This window comes from Callithrix jacchus, chromosome 11 (assembly GCF_049354715.1).
Source record: "Callithrix jacchus isolate 240 chromosome 11, calJac240_pri, whole genome shotgun sequence".
Classification (NCBI taxonomy): domain Eukaryota; kingdom Metazoa; phylum Chordata; class Mammalia; order Primates; family Cebidae; genus Callithrix; species Callithrix jacchus.
The window spans coordinates 117,117,635-117,142,277 of record NC_133512.1 but is presented as its reverse complement, the minus strand read 5'-3'; the positions used below and the strand labels follow the sequence as shown (position 1 = coordinate 117,142,277).

At 39.2% G+C, this 24,643-nt stretch overlaps 1 protein-coding gene across 4 annotated transcripts in view; it reads left to right on the top strand.

The window, feature by feature from the left end:
- Window positions 1–24,643, top strand: part of KLHDC10 (kelch domain containing 10) — a 63,787-nt gene that overhangs the window by 3,706 nt on the left and 35,438 nt on the right. For 2 of the 4 annotated variants that reach the window (XM_009003096.5, XM_002752010.7), the window contains exon 2: window positions 23,914–24,000. The exons of the other annotated variants lie outside the window; for them this stretch is intronic. In XM_009003096.5, the coding sequence (XP_009001344.1) occupies window positions 23,914–24,000 (87 nt within the window). The remainder of the gene's footprint in view (window positions 1–23,913; window positions 24,001–24,643) is intronic. 4 annotated transcript variants of the gene reach the window in all.

Below are 24,643 nucleotides of genomic sequence, written 5' to 3'. Positions count from 1 at the left end.
CTCTTGCCTTCCGATTGATATATCACACCAGTCTTTGCAAGGACAAATGCATTCTCATCCCCACTCACAGTCTCTTTATTGCTCTTAGGATAAGGCAAAAATCTTTAACATGGCCTAAAAGGCACTGTGTCATCTGACTCCTCTGTAAGTCTCCAGTTAACCCTGTGTTATGTTATCTTGCTCATTGATCTTTTTCTGCCTCCTCAGATGTATCTTGCTTCTTCCTGCCCCAGGGCCATTGCACAAACTTTTTCATCATCCAAGAACTTTCTTAAATACTCCTCATTCCATTCTCTTGTGTTAACTTCTCTTCCATTAGAGCTCAGTTTGATTACAATTTTTTGCAGGGAAGCCTTCCCTGATGTTTCTGACTTGGTCTCTTCTCTCTGTAACACTCATAGGATCAGGTGGGTCTCCTTGAGCATACTTTATCATTTATGTGTGATTCCTTGTGTGGTTCAATCCTTTCTAGCCCCACTGACTCTGGACAGATGGTTAAAATCGGGTTTTTATTTTGGCTCTTTTCCTAAGATGGAGTCGAGCTCCGTTGCCCAGGCTGGAGTGCAGTGGCACGATCTTGGCTCACTGTGACCTCCGCCTACCAGGTTCAAGCAGTTCTTCTGCTTCAGCCTTCTGAGTAGCTGGGATTACAGGCACGTGCCACTGCTCCCAGCTAATTTTTGTATTTTTAGTAGAGACAGGGTTTCATCATGTTGGCTGGGCTGGTCTCAAACTCCTGACCTTGTGATCTACTCACCTTGGCCTCCCAAAGTGCTGTGATTACAGACAAGCCACTGTGCCTGGCCAAAATTAATGTAAAGTAGTGGATTAGACTCTGCATCCATTGTGACAGCACAAACGATAAGTTTGTGAAGCCTTTTGTTGAGCACTTGCCTTTCTGCTGTATTCTAAAGTTCAGTAGTGATTATGAGTTTGCCAAGAAATTAATAGCTTTTTACTCCTGGATTTTTACTAATTCATAATTTCTCTACACCCAGTAACGAACAGGGAATTGTGCTGTTTGTAGAATAAGTATGCAGATAGAGCCCCCCAGGAGCAAGGGGATCACGGGCAATGGAACCAAGTAGCTGTTGTGATTTAACTGTGTGAGTTTGATTAAATGCTGTGATTAGCTAGGGAAACAGCTAAAAATTGTTGCTAACGTGGGAACTGGAAAAGGGACAAAGGAAAAGAAGGAAAAATGTAACAGTTGGTAAAGCTGGGTAAAAATAATATGGTAGTCTTAACTTAAAATTTTTAAATAAGTAAGGTGTATAAAATTCAAATAGTGCCAAAAAAAATATGGTAAAATGAAGTTTTTCTTCTATCTTAGACCCCAGCTAATTGACTTCCTTCCCTAGAAGCAACCAGTGAAACATTTTTTGTGTATTTTTTCCTGGTATAGGGGATGGGAAGGACTTTGTGGAGATGGTAACATTCCTTTGTTTGGATGGGTATTTAAGATGTTTACAGTCTTGCTAATGCAAATAGTGATACAATGAATATCCCTATACATATATAATTTTTGCACAAGAGAGACTCTCTCTTTAGGATACATTTGTAGAAGTACAGTTTCTGGGTCAAAGGGTATGTACTGTTTAAACTGATAGATACTGTCAAATTACGAGTTTATGTTTCTCTCTTGGTGTTAGAGTGCTGTCCTCCTTGTTCTCTTGGTAACAGAGTGGGTTATCAAACGTTATTTAAATTGTCAGTTTAATAGGAATATTTTTCTTAAGCATCTTTTCAATAGGTAGATGTAAGAGCCATTTATTTGTTTCCTTTATCTATAGACCTGTTTATATTTTTTGTTCATTTTTCTATTGGGATGGTTCTTATTGTTTATAAAGGCGGTCCCCAACCTTTTTGGCACCAGGGACCGGTTTCATGAAAGACAATTTTTCCATGGATGGGGATGGCGGGGTGGAAGAGTAGGGGGAATTCTTTTGGGATGAAACTGTTCTACCTCAGGCCATCAGGCACTAGAGACTCATAAGGAGCACACAGCCTAGATCCCTTGCATGCACACTTCACCATAGAGTTTGCACTCCTGTGAGAATCTAATGCCTGATCTGACAGGAGGCAGAGCCAGGGCAAGAATGCTCACTCGTCCACCACTCACCTCCTGCTGTATTGTCAGATTCCTAACAGGCCATGGACCAGTACCAAGGGTCGGTGGCCTGGGGGTTGAAGACCCCTAGTTTATAGGAACTCTGTTTTTTGCTTGTTTGTTTGTTTTTGAGACAGGGTTTCACCATATTAGTCAGGCCGGTCTCGGACTCCAAACCTCAGGTGATCTGCCTGCCTCGGCCTCCCAAATTGCTGGGATTACAGGCATGAGCCACCGCGCACGGCCCAGAACTCTGTATTTTAATGAAATCAGTTCTTAGCCTTTGACATATGTTGCAGATATTTTTCACAGTTTTTCATATGTCTTTTGACTTTGTTTATGATCTATTTTTTCAGCAGAGATTGAATGTTTCGTTGTCAAATTTATCAGTATTTTCAGACTCTAGGTTTTATGTCATAATAAAGGCCTTTCCTATTTCAATATTATTTCTAATTAGAATGAAATATTCTTGTGTTTTCTCCGGGTACTTCTATACTTTTATTCTTAAGTTAAATGCGCCTACCTACACAAATTTAAGTTGAATAAAGTGTTGAGGTAGGAATCCAGCTTTACTTTCCTTCCAGGTGGCTGCCCAGTTATCACAGTGTCCTTCGTTTAGTTCAGCTTTGCCCTGTCTCCAGGTGTACTTAGTTCCTACATATAATTTGAGGTTATTACTGGACTTTTATTCTGTTTCATTGATCAGATTACCCATTTATACCTAATGACTCCATACTTTGGTTATAATCTTCCCTCATTCCACTTCCCAGAGTTTTCCTGGAAAGTTTTCCTTGTTTATTTTTCTATCTGACTTAGAATTAGCCAGCCAAGTCCCATTCCTCTGTCCTGTTGGTATTTTTGTTGGTATTGTAGTATATTTATAGATTAATTTAGAGATAATTGACATCTTTTTGAGGTTCAGGAACAGGGTCTATATTCATTTCCTTATGTTCAAGAACAGTATATGTGGCCAGGCACTGTGGCTCATGCCTATAATTCTAGCACTTTGGGATGTTGAGGCGGGCAGATCACTTGAGGCCAGGAGTTCGAGACCAGCCTGGCCAACATGGGGAAACCCCGTCTCTGCTAAAAATATAAAAACTAGCAGTGGTTGCAGGTACCTGTAATCCCAGCTACTCAGGAGGCTGAGGCAGGAAAATTGCTTGAATCCTGGAGGCAGAGATTGCAATGAGCCAAGATTGCACCACTGCACTCCAGCCTGGACGACAGAGCAAGACTCGGTCTCAAGAAAAAAAAAAAAAACAAAAAAACAGTTTATGTATTTATTGTTGTTCAAGTCTTGTTTTGCATCTATCAACATTTTAAAGGGTTTTTTTATGTAGGCCTCTCACATTTCTCATTATGTTTATTCCTTGGTGCTTATTTTTGTTGTTGCTATTGTAAATGGGGTTTCTACTTCTTTTACAACTTTTATGTTGTTGTTTGAATATGGGAATGCTATTAAATTTTGAGTGTTAATTTTGTACCTAGCCACCTTAAGAATTCTAATAATATCTGTAATAGTTTCTCAGTTGTTTTTCTAGAGAATAACAGGTATAGCTAAATAATCATATCATTATGGAATAAGGATAATTTTATCTTCTCCTTTTCATTTTTTTTCTTTTTTAAAAATAGGCCAGGCATGTTGGCTCATGCCTGTAATCCTTGCACTTTGGGAGGCCGAGGCGGGCGAATCACTTGAGGTCAGGAGTTCGAGGCCAGACTGGCCGATATGGTGAAACCCCATCTCTACTGAAAACACATACAAACAAAAATTAGGGCTTGTTGGTACATGCCTTAGTCCCAGCTGCTCAGGAGGCTGAGACAGGAGAATTGCTTGAATACCGGAGGCAGAGGGGTTGCAGTGAGACAAGATTGTGTTACTGCACTTCATCCTGGGTGACAGAACAAGACTCTGTCTCCAAAGAAAAACAAACAAACAACAAAAAAAAAATATATATATATATGTAAATAAATAAATAAAATAGAGCTGGAATCTTGCTATGTTGCCCAGGCTGATCTCAAACTCCTAGGCTCAAGTGATCATTCTGTCTTGGCCTCCCAAAGTGCTGGGATTACAGGAGTAAGCCTCCATGGCCTGCCCTCCTTTCCACTTTTTATACTTAGTTCTTTATTTTGCTCAGTTGCTTTGGTTAGTACTTTCCAAAAATATCAAACAATAAGATAGTAGTGGAGCTTTGTCCTATTCCTTACTTCAACAGGTATTTTTAATGCTTTCCTTTTAAGATTAGATCTGTCTTTAGATTGAAGCGTACATGTTAAAGTATTCAGCTGTTACCATTTTTAAAGTTGTTTTTTTTTTCCTTCAAGGCAGAGTCTCACTCTGTTGCCCAGGCTGGAGTGCAGTGGCTCCATCTTGGTTCACTGCAATGTCTGCCTCCTGGGTTCAAGTGATTCTCCTGGCTCAGCCTCCCAGCTGACTGGGATTACAGGTACCCACCACCACATCTGGCTAACTTTTGTATTTTTAGTAGAGACGGGTTTCACAGTGTTGGCCAGGCTGGTCTCAAACTCCTGACCTCAAGTGATCCACTTGCCTCGGCCTCCCAAAATGGTGGGATTACAGGTGTGAGCCACCACACCAGGCCTAAAGTTTTTTTTTTTTTAAATAAATGGAAGTAATATTGTTAATGCCTTTTCAGCATCTATGGGAATTATAATGTGATTTTTGTCCTTTGGTCGATTATGTGGTAGATTGTAGTAATGGATTTATTGTTACTGAACCGTTCTTGTGTTCCTGAATTAACTTACTTTGTCATGGTTATTATTATTTTAAATGTAATGCTGGGTTCTGTTTGCTGAACTTTACTTAGAAATTTTATATCCCTCAGGTTATTTTTTTATCATGTTATTTTTGTTTGATTATTCCACTTTTATAAAACTACTTCAAAGCTTGCCTGCCTGTCTGCTGCCTTCCTTCCTTCCTCCCTCACCTCCTTTCCCCTTCCCTCTCTCCCTTCCTCTCTTCCTCCATCCCCCCTCCCCACTCCTCCTCCCTCCCTTGCTCCCTGCGTTCCTTCCTCCTTCCTTCCCTTCCTCCCTCCCTTCCTCCCTTTATTCCTCCCTCCCTTCCTCCTTTTATTCCTCCCTCCCTTCCTCCCTCTGTCACCCAGGTTGTAGTGCAGTGGTGCAGTCATAGCTCACTACAGCATCAAACTGCAGGACACAAGCCAACCTCTTGCTTTAGCCTCCCAAGTAGCTAGGAGTACAGGCGAGCACCACTACAACCAGCTTATTTTTAAATTTTTTGTAGAGATAAGGTCTTGCTATGTTGCCTAGGCTGGTTGCAAACTCCTGGCCTCAAGCCATCCTCCCACCTCAGCCTCTCAAAGTGCTGGCATTACAGGCATGAGCCACTGTACCTGGCCCTTACTTTATTTTTATATGTATTTTTTCCCCTATGTGGTTAAAGATTGAAGTTAAAAGATTTTGTTGAATTCCCCATGAAGTCATTTGGACCTCCTCTTTTTTAGGGGGTAGAAGTAGCTCTCAATTATATTGTCCAGTTATATCATACTTCTTAGTTTTTTTGAGACAGCGTCTCTGTTGCCCAGGCTGGAGTGTAGTGACATGATCATGGCTCACTGCTGCCTCAACCTCCTCGGCTTGATTCTCCTGCCCCAGCCACCTGAGTAGCTGGGACTACAGGTGTACACCACCACACCTGGCTAATTAAAAAAAATTTTTTTGTAGCAACAGGGTCTCACTATGTTGTCCAGACTGGTCTTAACTTCCCAAGCTCAAGCAATCCTCCTGCCTCAACCTCCCGAAATGCTGGGATTATAGGTGTGAGCTACTGCATCCAGCCCAATTATATCATTATTCTCTGATAGTTTGGCTGCTTACAATTTATATCCTTTGGGGGTAGCTTTGATAATTTATGTTACCCTAGAAAATTATCCTATTCATCCAGATTTTCAAAATTATTTGTGTGAATTGAGCAAGGTATTCTTTTATGATTAAAGAATTATTTCTTGGGTCTGTGACTACTCATTATCATTTCTTATCTTGTATATGTGAGGCTTTGCCCTTTTTTGTTCATAACCAGCTCTTGGATTTTTAAAAATTAGTTTCACTATTTTCTTTTCTTTTCTTTCTTTCTTTTTTTTTTTTTTTGAGGCGGAGTCTTGCTGTGTCACCAGCCTGGAGTGCAGTGGTTTGAACTCAGCTCACTGCAGCCTCTGCCTCCTGGTTCAAGCTATTCTCCTGCCTCAGCCTCCCGAGTAATTGGGACTACAGGCTTGTGCCACCATGCCCAGCTAATTTTTGTATTTTTAGTAGAGATGGGATTTCACCATGTTGGCCGGGATGGTCTCGATTTCTTGACCTTGTGATCTGTCCACCTCTGCCTCCCAAAGTGCTGGGATTACAGACGTGAGCCACTACGCCCAGCCCTGTTTTCTCTTTTTATTATTTTTTTTCTTTCAGTTTTAAATCCTCCCTTTAGCTTTCCACACACAGCTCTATTTCATTGTTTGTATTTCTGTCTTCTAATATTGGATGCTTAATATTTCTTTCCATATGTTTAAACGTGATTTCTTCTGAGCCCTGCTTTAACTGTTTCCTGTTAGTTGTAGGCTTCTCGTTGTAATTATTTTCTAAATATTTTGTCATTTCATTTTGACTTTTTTTTTTTGAGATGGAGTTTCGATCTTGTTGCCTAGGCTGGAGTGCGGTGGCGTGATCTCGGCTCACCGCAACCTCTGCCTCCTGGGTTCAAGTGATTCTCTTGCCTCAGCCTCCCTAGTAGCTGGGACTACAGGCATGCACCACCATACCCGGCTAATTTTGGAGTTTTAGTAGAGAGAGGGCTTCTCCATGTTGGTCAGGCTGGTCTTGAACTCCTGACCTCAAGTGATCCGCCTTCCTTAGCCTCCCACAATGCTGGGATTATAGGTGTGAGCCACTGTGCCTGGCTGATTTTTTTTTTTTTTTAAACACAGACTAATTTATCCTTTTCAAGTGTTTTTTGTTTTGTTTTGTGTTTTGTTCTATTTTTTGTTTTGTTTAGAAACAAGATCTCATTCTCTAGCCCAGGCTTGAGTGCAGTGGTGCAGTCATGACTTACAGCAGCCTCAGTCTCCTGGACTGAAGCAATCCTCCCACCTCAGTCTTCCAAGTAGCTGGGATGACAGGTACATGCCACCATGCCTAGCTAATTTTTTAACTTTTTGTAGAGATTGGGGTCTTGCTGTGTTACCCAGGCTGGTTTTGAACTCCTGGCCTCAAGCCATCCTTCTGCTTCAGCCTCCCAAAATACTGGGATTACAGAGGTGAGCCACTATGCCTGGCCCTTAAAAAAAAAAAAAAAAAAAAAAAAAATTCTATTTGTATGTATTTTAACAGCTTTATGTAATTCACATGTCATGCAATTCATACTTTGGAAGTGTGAACATCAGTGGTTTCTAGTATATTCGCAGATATGCCCAACCATCCCTGTAGTCAATTCTAGAACAGTTCATCTCCTCAAGAGCAACCTCTTTTTATCCTTTAGCCATCATCCCTTTATCCTCCTGTTCCCTTCCCCTGTCCCCTTACCCTAGTTAGTCCTAAGCAACTATTCATCTATTTTTTGTCTCTATAGATTTCCCTGTTACAAACTTTCTCATATGAATGGAAACGTATAATAATAGTATGTGGCCTTTTGTGTCTGGCTTCTTTTACTTTGGATAATGTTTTCAAGGTTCATGCATGTTGTAAGAGGTATCAGTACCTCATTGCTTTGTATTTTCCTGATGACTAATGATGCCGAGCATCATTTTATGTGCTTGCTGCTCATTTGTATGTATTGGCCATCTCTTCTTTGGATTTGGATTTGAAGTATTTATTCAGATCCTTTGCCCAATTTTTAATTGGGTTGTCTTTTCATTGTTGTTATAGGAGTTCTTTATATATTCTAGATACACCGTTGTCCTATGTATGATTTGCATATATTTTCTCCCTTCTTGTTGTCTTTTCATTTTCTTGATTGTTCACTTTAAGGCACAAGACTTTTTAATGTTGATGAAGTCTAATATTATTTTGTTGCTTTCATTTTGGTGTCATATCTTAGAATCTTTTGCCAAATCCAAGATCGTGAAGACTTGTTCCTGGTTTTCTCTAAGAGCTTCATAGTTTTGCTCTTACTTATGTCTTTGATCCATTTTAACTTGTGTATTTGGTGTGAGATAAGGGTTATCTCAACGGCCCATCCAATTTGAAAGACTGTTCTTTCCCCGCTGAACGGGTTTTGGCACTCCTGTCAAACCTCGATTAACCATAAATGTAAGGGTTGATTTCTGGACTCTTAGTTCCATTGCATTGATCTGTATGTCTGTTCGTGTGCCAACACCATGCTGCCTCAGTTATTGCTGCTTTGCAGTAAGTTTTGACAGGACAGTTTGAGTCCCCCAATTTATTCCTCCCTTTTAGGGTTATTTCGGCTATTCTAGGTCCCTTGCAATGCCATATAAATTTGAGTGTCAGCTTGTCATTTTGTACAGAGGATTCAGTTTGTACAAGGGATTGTCGTTTTGTCAGCTAGAGTTCTGATAGGGATTGCTTTGAGTCTGTAGATCAGTTTGGACAGTATTGACATTTTGATAATGTTAAGTCTTCCAGTCTGTGAACATGAGATGTATTTCCATTTATTTAGATCTTCTATTTATGTTAACAATGTTTTGTGGTTTTCAGAGGTCATTTATGTTTCGCTTGCCTTTCTCAATTCTGTCATGTATTAATATGTCCCTTGTTATGTTTTTAGCAGTGTCGGTACTCCTTTATGCTACTTTCAATGAAGATTTCATTTTTGTATTGGTTTTATTTTTCCCTTCTATTTCTTTTCTGTTCTTTGTTGATATTTCCTTCTATTGTCTGCCTTTCTAGAGGTTTCCTTTATCTGCCGCTTAATATTGGTATCCAAGAATATATCTTTGTTTGTTTTCCCTTTTTACCCTTAGTAAGATATCAATGCCCTGGTCAAACCTATATCTCTGTCCAACCCACACCTCTCTTTCTGGCCTGTTTGCCAACAGCCTCTAGATGTTTGTACCAACTGACTGATGAGTACCTTAAATACAACATTTTCAAAAAAACAATTTTATCATTTCCTGCCAAACCTGTTACTTCATCCTGTGCTCCTTATCCTGACTAATGTAATGACTATATCATCAGTTTAGTGAGTCAGGCCAGAAATGTGGGAAACACATTAGATTCCTTTCTTTTCCTTATTCCTTTTAGAATTGTCCACAGTTCTGTTGAATTGGTTACAATTCGATAAGGAATTGTGTTGTTGATTCTTCTTCCTTACTCTCACTCTGTTTGTCCCTTTCTACCTCTCTACCCTCCCCATTTATGCCTTGCATTTTATATTTCAGCTATACAGAAGTATTCTCTGTATAGTTGAAATTTTTTCTTTTTTTTTTTGAGATGGAGTTTTACTCTTGTTACCCAGGCTGGAGTGCAGTGGCGCAATCTCGGCTCACCGCAACCTCTGCCTCCTGGGTTCAGGCAATTCTCCTGCCTCAGCCTCCTGAGTAGCTGGGATTACAGGCACGTGCCACCATGCCCAGCTAATTTTTTGTATTTTTAGTAGAGATGGGGTTTCACCATGTTGACTAGGATGGTCTCGATCTCTTGACCTCATGATCCACCTGCCTCGGCCTCCCAAAGTGCTGGGATTACAGGCATGAGCCACCGCGCCCAGCCTGTATAGTTGAAATTTAAGTTAGTTGCCTTAAATTCTTGGAACAAGGTAGGTTGAGAGGAGAGATTTAAAAAAAAAAAAAAAACCTGGAATTTCCTGTGCTACATTGTTCTTGATTCTGTACATATTTTTCTTTCTATTTTTTTCTTGACATGGTGATTGTAGTTAGCTGTGTACCATTTCTTCTTTCTAAAGTGCCATTCTCCTAGTCTTCTTCTAAGACCCACCCATGCATACTTTAATCTACATAGCATTTTTTTCCTATTCTCTCTTAATCCCAGCACTTTGGGAGGCCAAGGCAGGACAATTGCTTGAACCCAGGAGGCGGAGATTGTAGTGAGCTGAGATTGCAGTCACTGCACTCCTGCCTGGGCGACAGACTCCATCTCAAAAACAAACAAACAGAAAAACCCGCAAATGACTTATGTGTATGAAGTCAATAGACATTTTAAAATCTCCATCTGCCTTGATCTCTCTTCATTTTGAAAAATCCTTTTCCCTTTTGGTTTCCTGGAAGTCAGGTCTCGTTTTTCATTTAAGTGTTTGGCCTCATCCTTAGTCTCATCTTTGTCAGCTCTTTCCCTTCTACCTGGACTTTATGTGTGGGAGTTCCCAATTCTTGGTTCTGTGTCCCTCCCTTCTCTTTTCAACTTACTTGAGGTGTTCTCTTCCAAATCTGTGATTTTCAGTATCTATCCATATGCCAGTAAGTCATGCCACTTACTGTAATTTCAGCCCAAATCTCTTTTGAGAGTCATTTCCTTGCTTTCTCCTATCTACAATTACATGCTTTATATTCCTCAAGCTCAACAAGTCGAAACTGAATTTGCAATCTTTATTATAAATTTGAACGGTAACTATTGGGCAGTTTTAAGCAGAGGAGTGATGTGATATGATTTACTTTTCTAAAGCTCCCTTTACTGCTGGTTGGAGAATGGATAGTGGGACATGGTGACAAGGAAGCATGGAGGTCATTTAGAAAACTATAGAAGTACTTTCCTAAAAAGACCGTGGCTTGGACTAGGATATGGTGGTATATTGGTTGTTGGAAGTGGTTAAATATGAGATATATTTTGAAAGTAGCATTAATAGAATTTGCTGTGAGGTGTGAAGGAAAGAGAGGAGTCAGGATGATTCCTAACAAGGCTAGATGTGGTGTTCACGCCGTAATCGAGCACTTTGGGAGGCCAAGGTGGGCAGATCACTTGAGGCCAGGAGTTTGAGGCTAGCCTGGCCAACATGGTAAAACCCAGTCTCTACTAAAAATACAAAAATTAGCTCGGCGTGGTGGCGTGTGCCTTTAGTCCCAGCCATTCAGGAGGCTGAGGCACAAGAATTGCTTGAACCCAGAAGGCGGAGCTTGCAGTGAGTCATTATGCACCATTGCACTCCAGTCTAGGTGACAGAGTGAGACTCTGGAAAAAAAAAAAAAAAAAGATGGCTCCTAAGTTACTGTCTTGAGCAACTGGACAGATGATGGGCTCATCAGATGTGATGGAACAGATCTGAAGCAGCAGGATTGTAGGGGGCAAATCAAGAGTTTTGTTTTGACAGTGTTAAGCTTGAGACACCTATTTGACCTCCAAATAAGGATACAGAGTAAGTAATCTTTACATAAAAATCAAACTCAAGGGAGATGGTGAGGCTCACAAAGTATATTTTGGAATTAACAGCATGCAGATGATATCTAAAGCCATTGGACTGGATGAGTTCACCAAATATTTTTAAAAATTGGGCAGAAGAGTATGTAACTCTTGAAAGTGAGAAGGAAAGGAGAAACAAGCAAAGAAGTTCAGTGAGATAGGAGGAAGACCACTGCTTGGTTTCACAAGCAGTCAAGAGAAGAACATGTTTCAAGAAGGAGAGAGAGGTTACCTTGTCAAATGTACCTGAGAGCTTGAGTAGGATAGGGTTTTAAAATGGTGGACTCAGCCGGGTGCAGTGGATCATGCCTATAATCCCCGCACTTTGGGAGGCTGAGGCAGGTGGGTCACCTGAGGTCAGAAGTTTGAGACCAGCCTGGTCAACATGGTGAAACTCCATCTCTACTAAAAATTCAACAGATTAGCTGGGCACGGTGGCTCTTGCCTGTAGTCCCAGCTACTCCGGAGGCTGAGACATGAGAATTACTTGAACCCAGGAGATGGAGGTTGCAGTGAGCTGACATTGCACCACTGCACTCCAGCTGAGGTGACAGAGTAAAACTCTGTCTCCAAAAAAAAAAAAGAAAAAAAAAATTAACAGCAACAACAAAAATGGTGTACTCTGTACTACCATTAGTACAGTACTATAAGTAATCACTGAGGGTATAGTTGGCCTTTGTGGACTGAATAGGCACTGACCTATTAATTATGTATAACATTGGAAAATATGTTAAGAATTTTAGATCACAAATTGACATAATCACTTAGAATTTTGAGCTACAGCCTAATTTTTATTAGCCTACATCTTTTTTAAGGATTTATTTTCCCCAAATGATTTTTAAGGCCGTCCCTCCTTTTTTTTTTGAGATGGAGTCTCGCTCCATAGCCCCGGCTGGAGTGCAGTTGCACGATCTCGGCTCACTGCAACCTCCACCTCCCGGGTCCCAGTTCAAGCAATTCTCCTACCTTAGCCTCCCAAGTAGTTGGGATTACAGGCACGAGCCACCACGCCCAGCTAATTTTTGTTATTTTTTTAAGTAGAGATGGGGTTTTGCCATGTTGGCCAGTCTGGTCTTGAACTCCTGACCTCATGATCCGCCCGCCTCGGCCTCCCAAAGTGCTGAGATTACAGGCCTGAGCCACTGTGCCTGGCCCATCCCCTCACTTCTTAAAGTAAGCAGTTCCTTGTCTTCCTTCTACTTTATTCACCTTTGCCTCTCCTTTCTTTCTCACTCTCAAGAGTTCTATAGTCTGCCCATTTTTAAGTGGTTTTGAACACTCAGCATCATTAGACTTTCACTAGTATCTATACTGGGCAAGCTTGTAGAACACATAAACGTTACGCTTACTTGAAATATGTAAGTATGATTTTCTGTGATTGAATGCATCCAGCTTTTCTCCTAAAAGTCTTTTTGTCACTAATTTTTTCTTAGTGGAAGAACATTTCATAAACTTGATATGATTCAAACAGTATGCAGGAGGACAAAGTGTCCCTTCCTCTTGAGATCCCTCATTTTCCAGTCTGTCTGCCTAGCAGTAGCATCTCCCTAGAGTTTCGGGTGTGTTTTTCCAGAAATAGAATTTGCATATATATGCATATAGGTATGTGTTATCTTTATATTAAAACAGAGTGCAACAGCAAAGTATCATTTCTGCATCTATCTTTTTTTTTTTAACTTAAAAATATACTTTGGGGATCATCCTATATAGCACATTTAGACCTATCTCATGCTTCCTCATGGCTGAAAGTATTGTGTTGTGTCAAGGTGCTGTAATTTACCAGCCACCCGCCTGATGGCTGTTTGGCTTGTTTCTGGTTTCTGTTACCTCAGAACATCACTGCAATACACAGTGATACATATTGCTAACTTTCCTTTAAAATCTGTGTTTTTAAAGTCTTCTTCAAGTTATAGAAGTTAAAAACTCATCCCTTTATTTTACTCAGCTTTCTCATTCAGCTAGTCTTTTACATCCTTATGTTTTATCCCTGTGATAATATTAGCTAGGTAGTTATATAAACATTTACTCATAACCCAGTAAGGGGAGAGATACTATTGCTGTCCCTTTTTTTTATAGTTAAGGAAGCTCAGGTACCAGGATAAGACCTTGTCCAAGGGCATATAGCTAGCAAGGGACAGAGCTAGGATTTAGACCCAGGCAGTGTACCGCACTGCACTCCCCTCTGCTTCCTGTCCTTCCGAGTTTTTTTTTGTTACTAGTACTGTAATTCAGGCCTTCACTGCTGTGAACTGGACTATACTAAAATTTTTCTTTGCTATTCCTCGTCTTCCTTTCCTAACCCATGCTGTATACTGAAACAAGATTCATCATCCTAATGCACGGCTATGGCTATGTTGCTTCCCAGATAAGAATCTTCAGTAGCTTCCTGCTGCATTTAGAATCCAGCCCAATCTCATGTGCTTTTATATTTGCTATATGTCCCTGAATTTGCTCCAATCTTTAGGATGTAAGCATTAAGTGTCATAAGACATAATAAGGCTAGATAGTGAAGTGAAATTAGAAGTATTTTGACTAGCAAAAAAATGAGGTAAGTGATCTTTGGAGTTGAATGGTGTTTTTTCTTTGAGTTGTTTTCCTTTTTACCCATAGTAGCTCCTGCCATATGGTTTCATCAACGAACTGTCAACTCATTTGATTTGAATCAGATGTGTAATTGATCAAATGCTAACCACAAATACTTTGGTGTCACATAAAACACATTCCTTAAAACACACACGTAGACACTAACCTAATACAGAAATATGGAATTTCTTTTCTTTTTTTTTTTTTTTTTTGAGACGGAGTCTCATTCTGTCACCCAGGCTGGAGTGCAGTGGTGTGATCTTGGCTCACTCAACTTCCACCTCCCAGGTTCAAGTGATTCTCCTGCCTTAGCCTCCCAAGTAGCTGGGACTACTGGTGCATGCCACCACGCTCGACTAATTATTTGTATTTTTAGTAGATATAGGGTTTCATTGTGTTAGTCAGGATGGTCTCTATCTCGTGATTTGCCTGCCTTGGCCTCCCAAAGTGCTGGGATTACAGACGTGAGCCACCACACTCAGCCCATATTATACTTTTTAAAGCAGCTCTAAAAATATCAGATATTAAAAATTTGCTAATTAGTGACTATTACTTTTTGCTGGATTTAGTCCAGTATAAGTTTTTATGTCCTTCAGTCAGATCTAGGTATTTTCTTGAAAGGCATTGCATTTGCCAGCAGACAATGACCCGAGAGAAGGGAAAGTGAGTTCATAGAGAGAAGTTGTGTCTTTTTTTTCTCTTTTTTTTCCCAGAGTCTCACCGTGTTCCCTGGCCTGAAGTGCAATGGCATGATCTCAGCTCACTGCAGCCTCTGCCTCCCGAGTTCAAGCGATTCTCCTGCCTCAGCCTCCCAAGAAACTGGGATTACAGGCGCCCACCACCACGCCCTGCTAATTTTTTGTATTTTTAGTAGAGACGGGGTTTCACTATTTTGGGCAGGCTGGTCTTGAACTCCAGACCTCGTGATCCGCCTGCCTTGGCCTCCCAAAGTGCTGGCATTACAGGCTTGAGCCACCATGCCCAACCTCTTTTTTGTTTTCTTTCTGAGACTTGGTCTGGGTCTGTCCCCAGGCTGGAGTGCAGTGGTATGATTACAGCTCACTGCAGCCTCTGCCTCGTGGGTTCAAGGCAAGCCTCCTGAGTAGCTGGGATTACAGGTGTCCACCACCACACCCAGCTAGTTTCTGTATTTTTAGTAGAGACGGGTTTTTACCATGTTGGCCAGGCTGGTCTCCAACTCCTGACCTCAAGTGACCCACCTACCTCAGCCTCCCAAAGTGCTAGGATAACAGGCCAGAAGTCACCAGTCCTGGCCATGTCTTCACTTTCAAAATTGGTTACTTCTCTAATTTGGTTGTTTTTCTTTCTTTTTTTTTTTTTTTTGAGACAGAGTGGCACTCTGTGACCCACACTGGAGTGCAGTGGCACAATCTCGGCTCCCTGCAACCTCCGCCTCCCAGGTTCAAGTGACTCTCCTGCCTCAGCCTCCCGAGTAGCTAGGATTACAGGCGCCCACTGCCACGCTCAGCTCTTTTAGAAGAAACGAGGTTTCACCATGTTGGCCAGGTTGGCCTTGACTCCTGACCTCAAGTGATCGGCCTGCCCGGTCTCCCCAAATGTTGGGATTACAGGCCTGAGCCACTATGCCTGGCCTCAGTCTATTTTTCTAAGTGAAGTTTTGCTGGAGATAAAAAGGAAGGAGGTGATACTCAATTAAGAAAAACATTCTCTGGTGATAGTTAATATTTCAAGATAGGCACGTTCATACAGGTACATGTAAAGTACAAATACAGGCAGGATTTTTGGTAAATCTTACACAGAAAAGAAAGCCATGAACAGTAAAAAAAACTATTTTAAAATGAACTTTTATCTTTTTCATATTTTCTCCTTGTCTGAAACTTCTTAGAATCATAAAATGTTGAAACTGAAGAAGATTGCTGGGCATGGTGGCTCATGTCTGTAATCCCAGGAGTTTGAGACTAGCCTGGGTAACATGATGAAACCCCAGCCCCATATCTACAAAATAAACAAAAATTAGCCGGGTGTGATGGCGCATGCCTGTTGTCTTCCTCGTGGGAGACAGATGCAGGTGGAATGCTTGAGTCCAGGAGTTCAAGACCACCTTGGGCAACATAGCTAGACCCTGTGACTACTTCCCCTGCTCCCCTCCAAAAAAGAGTATTTATAATGGGTAAGCATAGAGTAGATACTCAGTATATAAAGGTGCTTGGCATGGAGTAGATAATAAATGTTGATTATCCTAAATTTAAAAGTAAGTCATTTACTTAACAAGTAGATCACTGTTATCTCAAAGTGTGCCACTGTGAAATTTTGAAAGGATTCCTCTTCCAGGTAGACATATCCCATGGGTATATTGGGGAACAGAGTGAAGGCTGAATTTAGCCTCCACTTTAGCACTTTGCCTGGAGCTCTTGTGCAGTAAGCAGTCTGTACAGCCGTGCGGTGATTCCAGATGCAGTATTAATTTGCTTCTCTTTTGAAATCTGTCTAGATCCTGAATTACATATAGCAGTAGGACCATAGCACATGTTGTAGCCACCTAAGCCAGAATTCTTGGATCATTTTCTCTGATTCAGTAGTTCGAATTGTCAAATATTCATAATTGTTTAGATATATGATTTTTGAATGTAATCTGTTCCATATTATGTTTTTTCTTCATTTTGGTTTTTATTTAAGTTTTATACCTTTTACTTTGAGACGTGTAGTGTTAAGAAATAATATTGGCTGGGTGTGGTGGCTCACGCATGTGATCCCAGTACTCGGAAGACTGAGGCAGGTGGATCATTTGAGCTCAGGAGTTTGAGACCAGCCTGACTTGGTGAGACAATGCCATCTCTACAAAAAATACAAAAATTAGCCAGGCATGGTGGCACACACCTGTAATCCCAGCTACTTGGGAGGCTGAGGTGGGAGGATAACTTGAGCCCAGGAGGTGGAGGTTGCAGTGATCTGAGATCATGCCACTGTACTCCAGACTGGGTGACAGAGCAAGATCCTATCTCAAAAAATTAAAATTAAAAAAAAGGAAAGAAATAATATTGAGAGATTTATATACCCTTCCCCAGGCAATTTCTTGGAATGATAACATCCTGTTAATATTGTACAGTAACACAACTAAGAAATTGACATTGATACAATCCAGTGCCCTTACTCAGATTTCATCAGTTTTACATGTACTCGTGTATGTGTGTGTCTCTGTGTGTGTATCATATTCTGTATAGTTTTATTATATATTAAGATTCATGTGACTACCACAGTCAAGATACAGAGCAATTTCATCACAAGGATCTCTGGTGGTACCCTGATACAGCCACACCCACCTTCCCTGGCAAACCCCTGGTGACAACTAATCTGTTCTCTAAAATTTTGTCACTTCAACAATGTTATATGAGTAAAATCATATAGTATGTAACCTTTTGACACTTTTTTTTCTGTTGGTTGGATGAATCAATGGTTCATGGTTGTACCACATTTGCTTAACCATTCATTCACTGAAGGATGTTGAGATTGGTTCCATGTTTTGGCTATTGTGAATAAAGGTGTTATGAACGTTTGTGTACAGGTCTTTGTGTGGACATAAGTTTTCATTTCTCTGGGATAAATGCCCAAGAATGTAATTGTTGAGTTGTATGGTAAGCATATGTTTAGTTTTGTAGGAAACTACCATACTGTCTCTCAGAGTATGTGTGTATTATTTTACATTCCTACAAGCAAAGTATAACTCATCCAGTTCCTCTGCATCCTTACCAACATGATCAGATTTGATAAAACACTTTGGCAACTACAGTTAACTAGTCTTTCTTATTTTAAGGAAATCAGAACTGACTTCTTAGATGTGTCTTCAGGTTCCCTAGAATGAGACCTTTGGTTACTTTTATCAATTTGACTTGGCAATTGGTCCTTAAATATTTGGAGGAATTCACTAGTGAAGCCATCTGGTTTTCTTAGATCTTTTACGTAATACTTCATTTATATGTTTCTATCAGTATCCATGTTAGTCATTTTTCGTATCCTTCATCTGAATAAGACAGATACTTTAATGTGCTTCTCGTTTTTTTCTCTCAACCTCCCTTTCTACCCTTATTAATATTCCTGTTGATAGCATCTGAGATTATAGTTTAGAATATTAGTAACGTTTTTTTCCCCAATCAGTGCATATTTAGACTTAAAGGTTTTACTGGTTTCTCTGCTCACTCTTTTCTTGTGCCTTGTTATTCTTGCATTAACTTTGTTTTTCTTTTTTTTTTTGTTTTTCTTGCATTAACTTTTTAAAGAAAATCCAGATACATGTCTTTGAGTAATTCTTTCATCAGAATTCTGAAGGAAATAAACTTTTTGGGTCCTTGCATATAAAAAAAATGTCTTTATTGGGCCAGACACAGTGGCTCACATCTGTAATCCTAGCATTTTGGGAGGCCGAGGCAGGTGGATCACGAGGTCAGGAGTTTGAGACCAGCCTGGCCAACATGGTGAAAACCCATCTCTACTAAAGATACAAAAAATTAGCCAGGTGTAGTGATGGGCGAGACTCCATCTCAAAATAAATAAATTAATAAATATCTTTCAAAAAATTTTCTTTATTTCACTCTACTTCTTGAGCAAGAGTTGGAGTAGGTATAGATTTCTACATGTAAAAGTATATCCCAGTGTCCCAGGACGATTTGTTGAAAAGACTGTTTATTCCCCACTGAATAGTCTTGTCACCCTTGTCAAAAAATCAATTGACTGTGGATGTTAGGATTTACTTTTGGACTCTCAATTCCATTCATTTAATCTGTGTGTCCATCCATGTGGCAGTACCACAGTTTTTGAATACTATATCTTTGCAGAAAGTTTTGGAATTAGGAAGCGTGAGTCCTCTAACTTTCAGTTCTTTTTCAAGATTGTTTTGGTATTCTGGGTTTCTTGCTTTTTTCCATCTGAAGTATTGGATTAGCTTGTTCATTTTGGCAAAACAAACAAAAAGATAGTTGAAATTTTAGTATTGTTCGATTCTCTTTTGTCTTAACTTTTTAATATACTTTTCTATAATACTTCTTCATGCTTGGGTTTTAGTTTCATGCACGTTCATCTTTATCTGTGAGTCCTAGTTAGCCTTCCGGTGAGTGTTGCATCTGTTTGTCATAGCAGGTCTCCACGGATTGTGGATAGGGATGGAATGTGTGGCAATGAGATGAAGTGTGCTAGTTGCCAGTCTTCTTCAGTGACTGTCCCCTCTTCTGCCTGGGTGTTAATATCCCTGCAGGGTTCTATCTTCTCTGATCCCAGGGTCCACATTCATTGTTCTAGCTAGAAAGTGACACCTTTGTTGCTTTTGCTACTGTTCCCATCTGGGAGCAAATACCTCTCTTCTATAATGCTTGACTCAAAACGGTAAATGTCTGGGAGGGGTTCACCTGCTATGTAACTTCTGTGCTACACTTCAGTCACTTAGGCTGCAAGTGTTTCAGACTGTTTTCACTTCTTCCTGTTGTCTTGGACTTAGTTTACCCTGCAAGCTGATCCCTTCACTTGCCCTGGTCCTCTTTTGGTGTGTAGGACTGTGGTCTCTTCCTTTAGGCGTTTCTATCAGCTTTTCATCTTCCAGTGATTTCTCATAGTATTAGTCCACTAAGGGCATTTCTTGTTTTCTTTTGATTATGGGTTTGTTTGTTTTTCCAAAAAAGTCAGCAAAGGGGATTTTTTTTTTTTAAATAACTGATCTGTTATTTGGGAGATTTTAGGGGAAGGTAAGCTTGCTCAGTGTGCTCAGCCTATCATCTTAATTTAGCCAATGACTATGTTGTATTTATAGTGAAGTAAACATAGTAAAAAAGAGAAAAATAATTTAAAACCTAGCAAAAAACAAAATATTGATGAAATCATTGAAGAAATTATGGATTTGTGTGTGTGTGTTTTGTTTTTTTTTTGAGACGGAGTCTCACTGTTGCCCACACTGGAGTGCCGTGGATTATCTCGGCTCACTGCAACCTCTACCTCCGAGGCTCAGGCAGTTCTCCTGCCTCAGCCTCCTGAGTAGCTGGGACTACAGGTGCCCGCCACCATACCCAGCAATTTTTTTTTTTGTATGTTAGTAGAGATGGGGTTTTACCATATTGACTAGGCTGGTCTCGAACTCCTGACCTTAGGTGATCCACCCATCTCAGCCTTCCAAAAAGTGCTGTGATTACAGGTGTGAGCCACCATGCCTGGCCTATGTTTTTGTTTTGAAGAGTTGAAGCTATCACTTATGAAGATTGGCACTTTGAATAATATAAAAACTAAAACATCAACGAAATAAAAGTTCAGACCAGGAATATATTTATATGAAACTGGAGAGGCATATATTTATTTAAAATTTTAAGAAGTATATTTGTATTGATATTACACTGCTATGTTGCTGGTTTCTCTTTTTTCTACTCTTTGGGTGAGAGATTAAAACATGGGTTCTGAAGTCAGTGCCTGCCTTAATTGAATAACTTCCATAGAGTCCACAGGAGTCTGTGCATAGACTTATGCTGGTTGCTGAGAGAGAGACATGACAAAGACGTTTGACAGAAGCTCTAAGAAAACATAAAAGGGGTTTTGTTAATTACAATTTGGGTTTGTTAATTATTTTTGTTTGTTTTTGTTTTTGAGACAGAGCTTCACTCTGTTGCCCAGGCTGGAGTGCAGTGGCACTATCTCTACTCACTGCAAACTCTGCCTTTTGGGTTCCAGCATTTTCCTGTCTCAGCCTTCTGAGTTGCTGGGTTTACAGGCACCTTCCACCACGTCTGACTAATTTTTGTATATTTTTAGTAGAGATGGAGTTTTGCCACGTTGCCCAGGCTGGTCTCAAACTCCTGGCCTCAAGTTATCCACGTGCCTTGGCCTCCCAGAATGCTGGGATTACAGGCATAAGCCACCACACCAGTCCGGGTTTGGTAATTTTTAATGTTATTCCCTCAGTGTTACTCCAAAGTAGTTTTTAATATTTTTCCTTTATAAAATCATATATAATAGAATTTATGGATAACATAAAAGGGGTAATAAAACCTCAGGCCCAGTCATAACCAGTGTTAAGACTTTGGTATGTTTCTTTCCATTTTTTTTTGTAATGAGTTTTTTAAAAATAAAAAAAAATGCAGTATTGTTTTTCTTCCAGTCTAAAAGTCATGCCTACTCAGAGAGCTTGGAAAACAAAGACCATCATAAAGGGAAAAAACAAAAATAATTCCTGGCCGGGCGCGGTGGCTCAAGCCTGTAATCCCAGCACTTTGGGAGGCCGAGGCGGGTGGATTACCAGGTCAAGATATCGAGACCATCCTGGTCAACATGGTGAAACCCCGTCTCTACTAAAAATACAAAAAATTAGCTGGGCACGGTGGCGCGTGCCTGTAATCCCAGCTACTCAGGAGGCTGAGGCAGGAGAATTGCCTGAACCCAGGAGGCGGAGGTTGCGGTGAGCCGAGATCGCGCCATTGCACTCCAGCCTGGGTAACAAGAGCGAAACTCCGTCTCAAAAAAAAAAAAATAATAATAATTCCTTATAACCATCCAAAGATAACTATAGCCAAATACATTAATTTGATGTAATCTTTCCTATATTTTTTATGAAAACATAAAAATACTTTTTTCTTTACTAAAATGGTATCATGCTTTAATACTGTTTTGTACATTGTATTTTTCATTTGCAATATATTGTGAATGTTTTGTCATGTTAATGAATAATTTTGTATATATCTTTAGTGGTGTGTTGAATATGAGCATATTTAAGTATGTTCATTTAGCATACTTTTAACCATCTCCCTATCATTGGACATTGAAAGTGTTTCTAATTTTTTTACCATTACAAATAATACCATAGTTAATATCTTTGTCCATACATCTTTCCATGCATCTATGATTGTTTCTTTAGGAATAGATTCCTAGAAGTGGAATAGCTGGGTCAAAGGGTATGTACATTTTAACACTTTTGATACATAAAAATGTCAAATTTTGAGCTAATCACTTGTTATATTCTGTCTTGTATTGCTAATTGTTTTATGTCTCTGTCTTGTCTCCCTAATTAGAATATAAACTTCTTAAGGGCAAGGGAGGTTTCTTACACATCTTATGTATCCTTTGACAGTGTGGTTTACAGCTTTGGACTCTGGAGTCATCAACACATACTGTATTGATTTGAAACAATGTTTCTCTAGACTGTTGAATGTCATAAACCTGTACATTAAAATATATTTATATGCACTTAGATTTATTTATGTATGCATATTTAGAGTAGATATGGACTTGCAAATTTTCAGTTTTTCCACGAAAGAATATTAAAAACAAAGCCAACTACTTCTTAGCAGCATCATTTCATAAGGTAAAGAATATTTAAGAACAAAAAAGGTTCTAATCTCTGAAAAAAGGGTAGGCCTTTAAATGGAACCTTTTAGCTTTTTGAAAAACTTATTGCCTTGTCCATATTTTTATCATGTTTTTGTTGGATCAGTGAATCTTCACCTTAGCCTAGTAGTGGTCTGTAGACCAACATTTGGGAATCACTGGTTTAAAAGACTTAGAATGTTAAAAAATAAACCCTTTTGCAGAATAAATAATTATTCCCCTTGCCCATGAGTCTGTATTCTCTACAAAATTAAGTGCATATGTGCAGGTGATGTCATTTCATTATACAGAATTTGTATATCTCTATGTACATGTTCTGTAGCAAGCAAACTAGACCTTGTTGATGGACATCTGAATATATTTCCAGTTGCCAAAAACAAAAACTGTTCTTTTTCTAGGGAATTTAAGACAGGATAAATATGGTGTAGTGGAAAGAAGGCAAATTTTTAGAGTCAGAAGGCCTAGCTTGAATCCTAGCTTATTTGTAAAATGATGATGATACTTTCTTCAAAGTATTTTTATTGCTCCTGTTACAGCAGTTTCTTCACTGTAATGTAATTATTTGTTTACACATCTGCCTTCCTCGTGAGACCAAGGGTTCTGAAGAGCAGGAGTCAGTCCTTGTTTTGCAACCCTTGCAACTCTCGGTCCTAGAATAGGGCTCCAGACACAGCAGATGCTTAATAAAATGATTGTTGAATCAATACAGGATTGTTGTGAGAATTACATGAGGTAATATATGTGAAAGCTGTTTGTAAACCTTAAACATTACACGAGTGTTAATTGTTTTTATTGTCAAGAGTTATCTTTGGGAGTTATCAAAACTTTGGGAAAAGAGAAAATTACCCCATTTAACAGTTATTTAAATTACCCCATTTAACTATTAATTTATTAGGTTTTTCTTCTATTTTATAAGACAAAAAATTTTAATTGGGGTTAACATGGAGCTGATTTGCTTCCTGGGAAGGCAGATGAGCTCCTTCCCTCCCTTCTTCCATGGAAGTGCCAAGATATTAAATGTTTGTTTTATTTGGTTGCCGTTTTAAAATTTAATTACAGTAGAATCAGCTTATTTAATATTTAAGGAATGGTGCCCATTGCTTTATCTTCTTAACCATATAATTATTATAACCTTGAAGAGAACAGGAGCTTATGTTATGTCCAGTTATTTCAGAGCTCCATTTTGAAACTAACTGACTTTAAAATGTCGTTTCTAATCTATTCATAAAGCTCCTGGTGAATTTTTGCCACAAGATGGCATTGGTGATTATTGAGTGCACATACTATTGAACCAGAATTCCGAAAAACGGTGCACAAAATTGTATTCTTTTGGGGGTAAGAGTTGAAAACCTTCATCACTGCTTATATATTAATTTAATTTTGACTTCCAAAACAGGGTTAAATGCTACTTTATATCACTTTCTTTCTGTATTCAGGTATTGTTTTGTTTCCTGTTTTTCTGTCTTTATAACTACAGTAACTATGTATTATTTGCCATGTGTTGTATGTGTCTGACTTATTGCTGATAATTGTGGTAACAGGTAAGAAGAAAATACGATGGGACCCAGTTAGGAGGCGCTTCATTCAGTCCTGTCCCATCATAAGGATCCCTAACAGGTTTTTGAGAGGTGGGTGATAACTAGCAAGAGATCTGTGCTTCGTATTTAAAGGGAACTTTGAATGAATTTTCTAAACTCAAAACTCTGGTTTTTAAAAGTCACCTAAACAGCTAATGAAACAATTGGAGTAAGAAAAATCTAGAACTTAATTTTAAACCTGTTTCTTATTGGCTACTATTGGGATTGTAATTGTAACTTAGTTTGTTATTAGATGGTAGAGATAAATTATCTCGCTGATATAAATGGTATTCCACTGTAGCCATATTAGAAAGAATTTTGAGTGAAAATCTATAAAATATGTATGTGGGAAAGAATTTTCTAAATATGATTCTAAGGAAGAAATAAAAGATTATGTGATGGTATAAAATTAAAAACCTTTTATGTCAAATGTCACATATTAAAAGATAAAAAAGTTATTTGTAACAAAGGGGTAATATGACTATATAAAGAGTTCTTATAAATGTCGCATATTAAAAGATAGGTTAAAAACAAATGTCCACTGGAAAAATAGGTAAAAGATATAGAATTATCAATTTGTTAAAAAGAAGTACCAATAAATATGAACAAATATTTATTTTTCTATTATTATAAACACAATTAAAACAATAAGGTGTTTTTACCTATTAGATCAGCAAAGACCAAAAATAAGAAT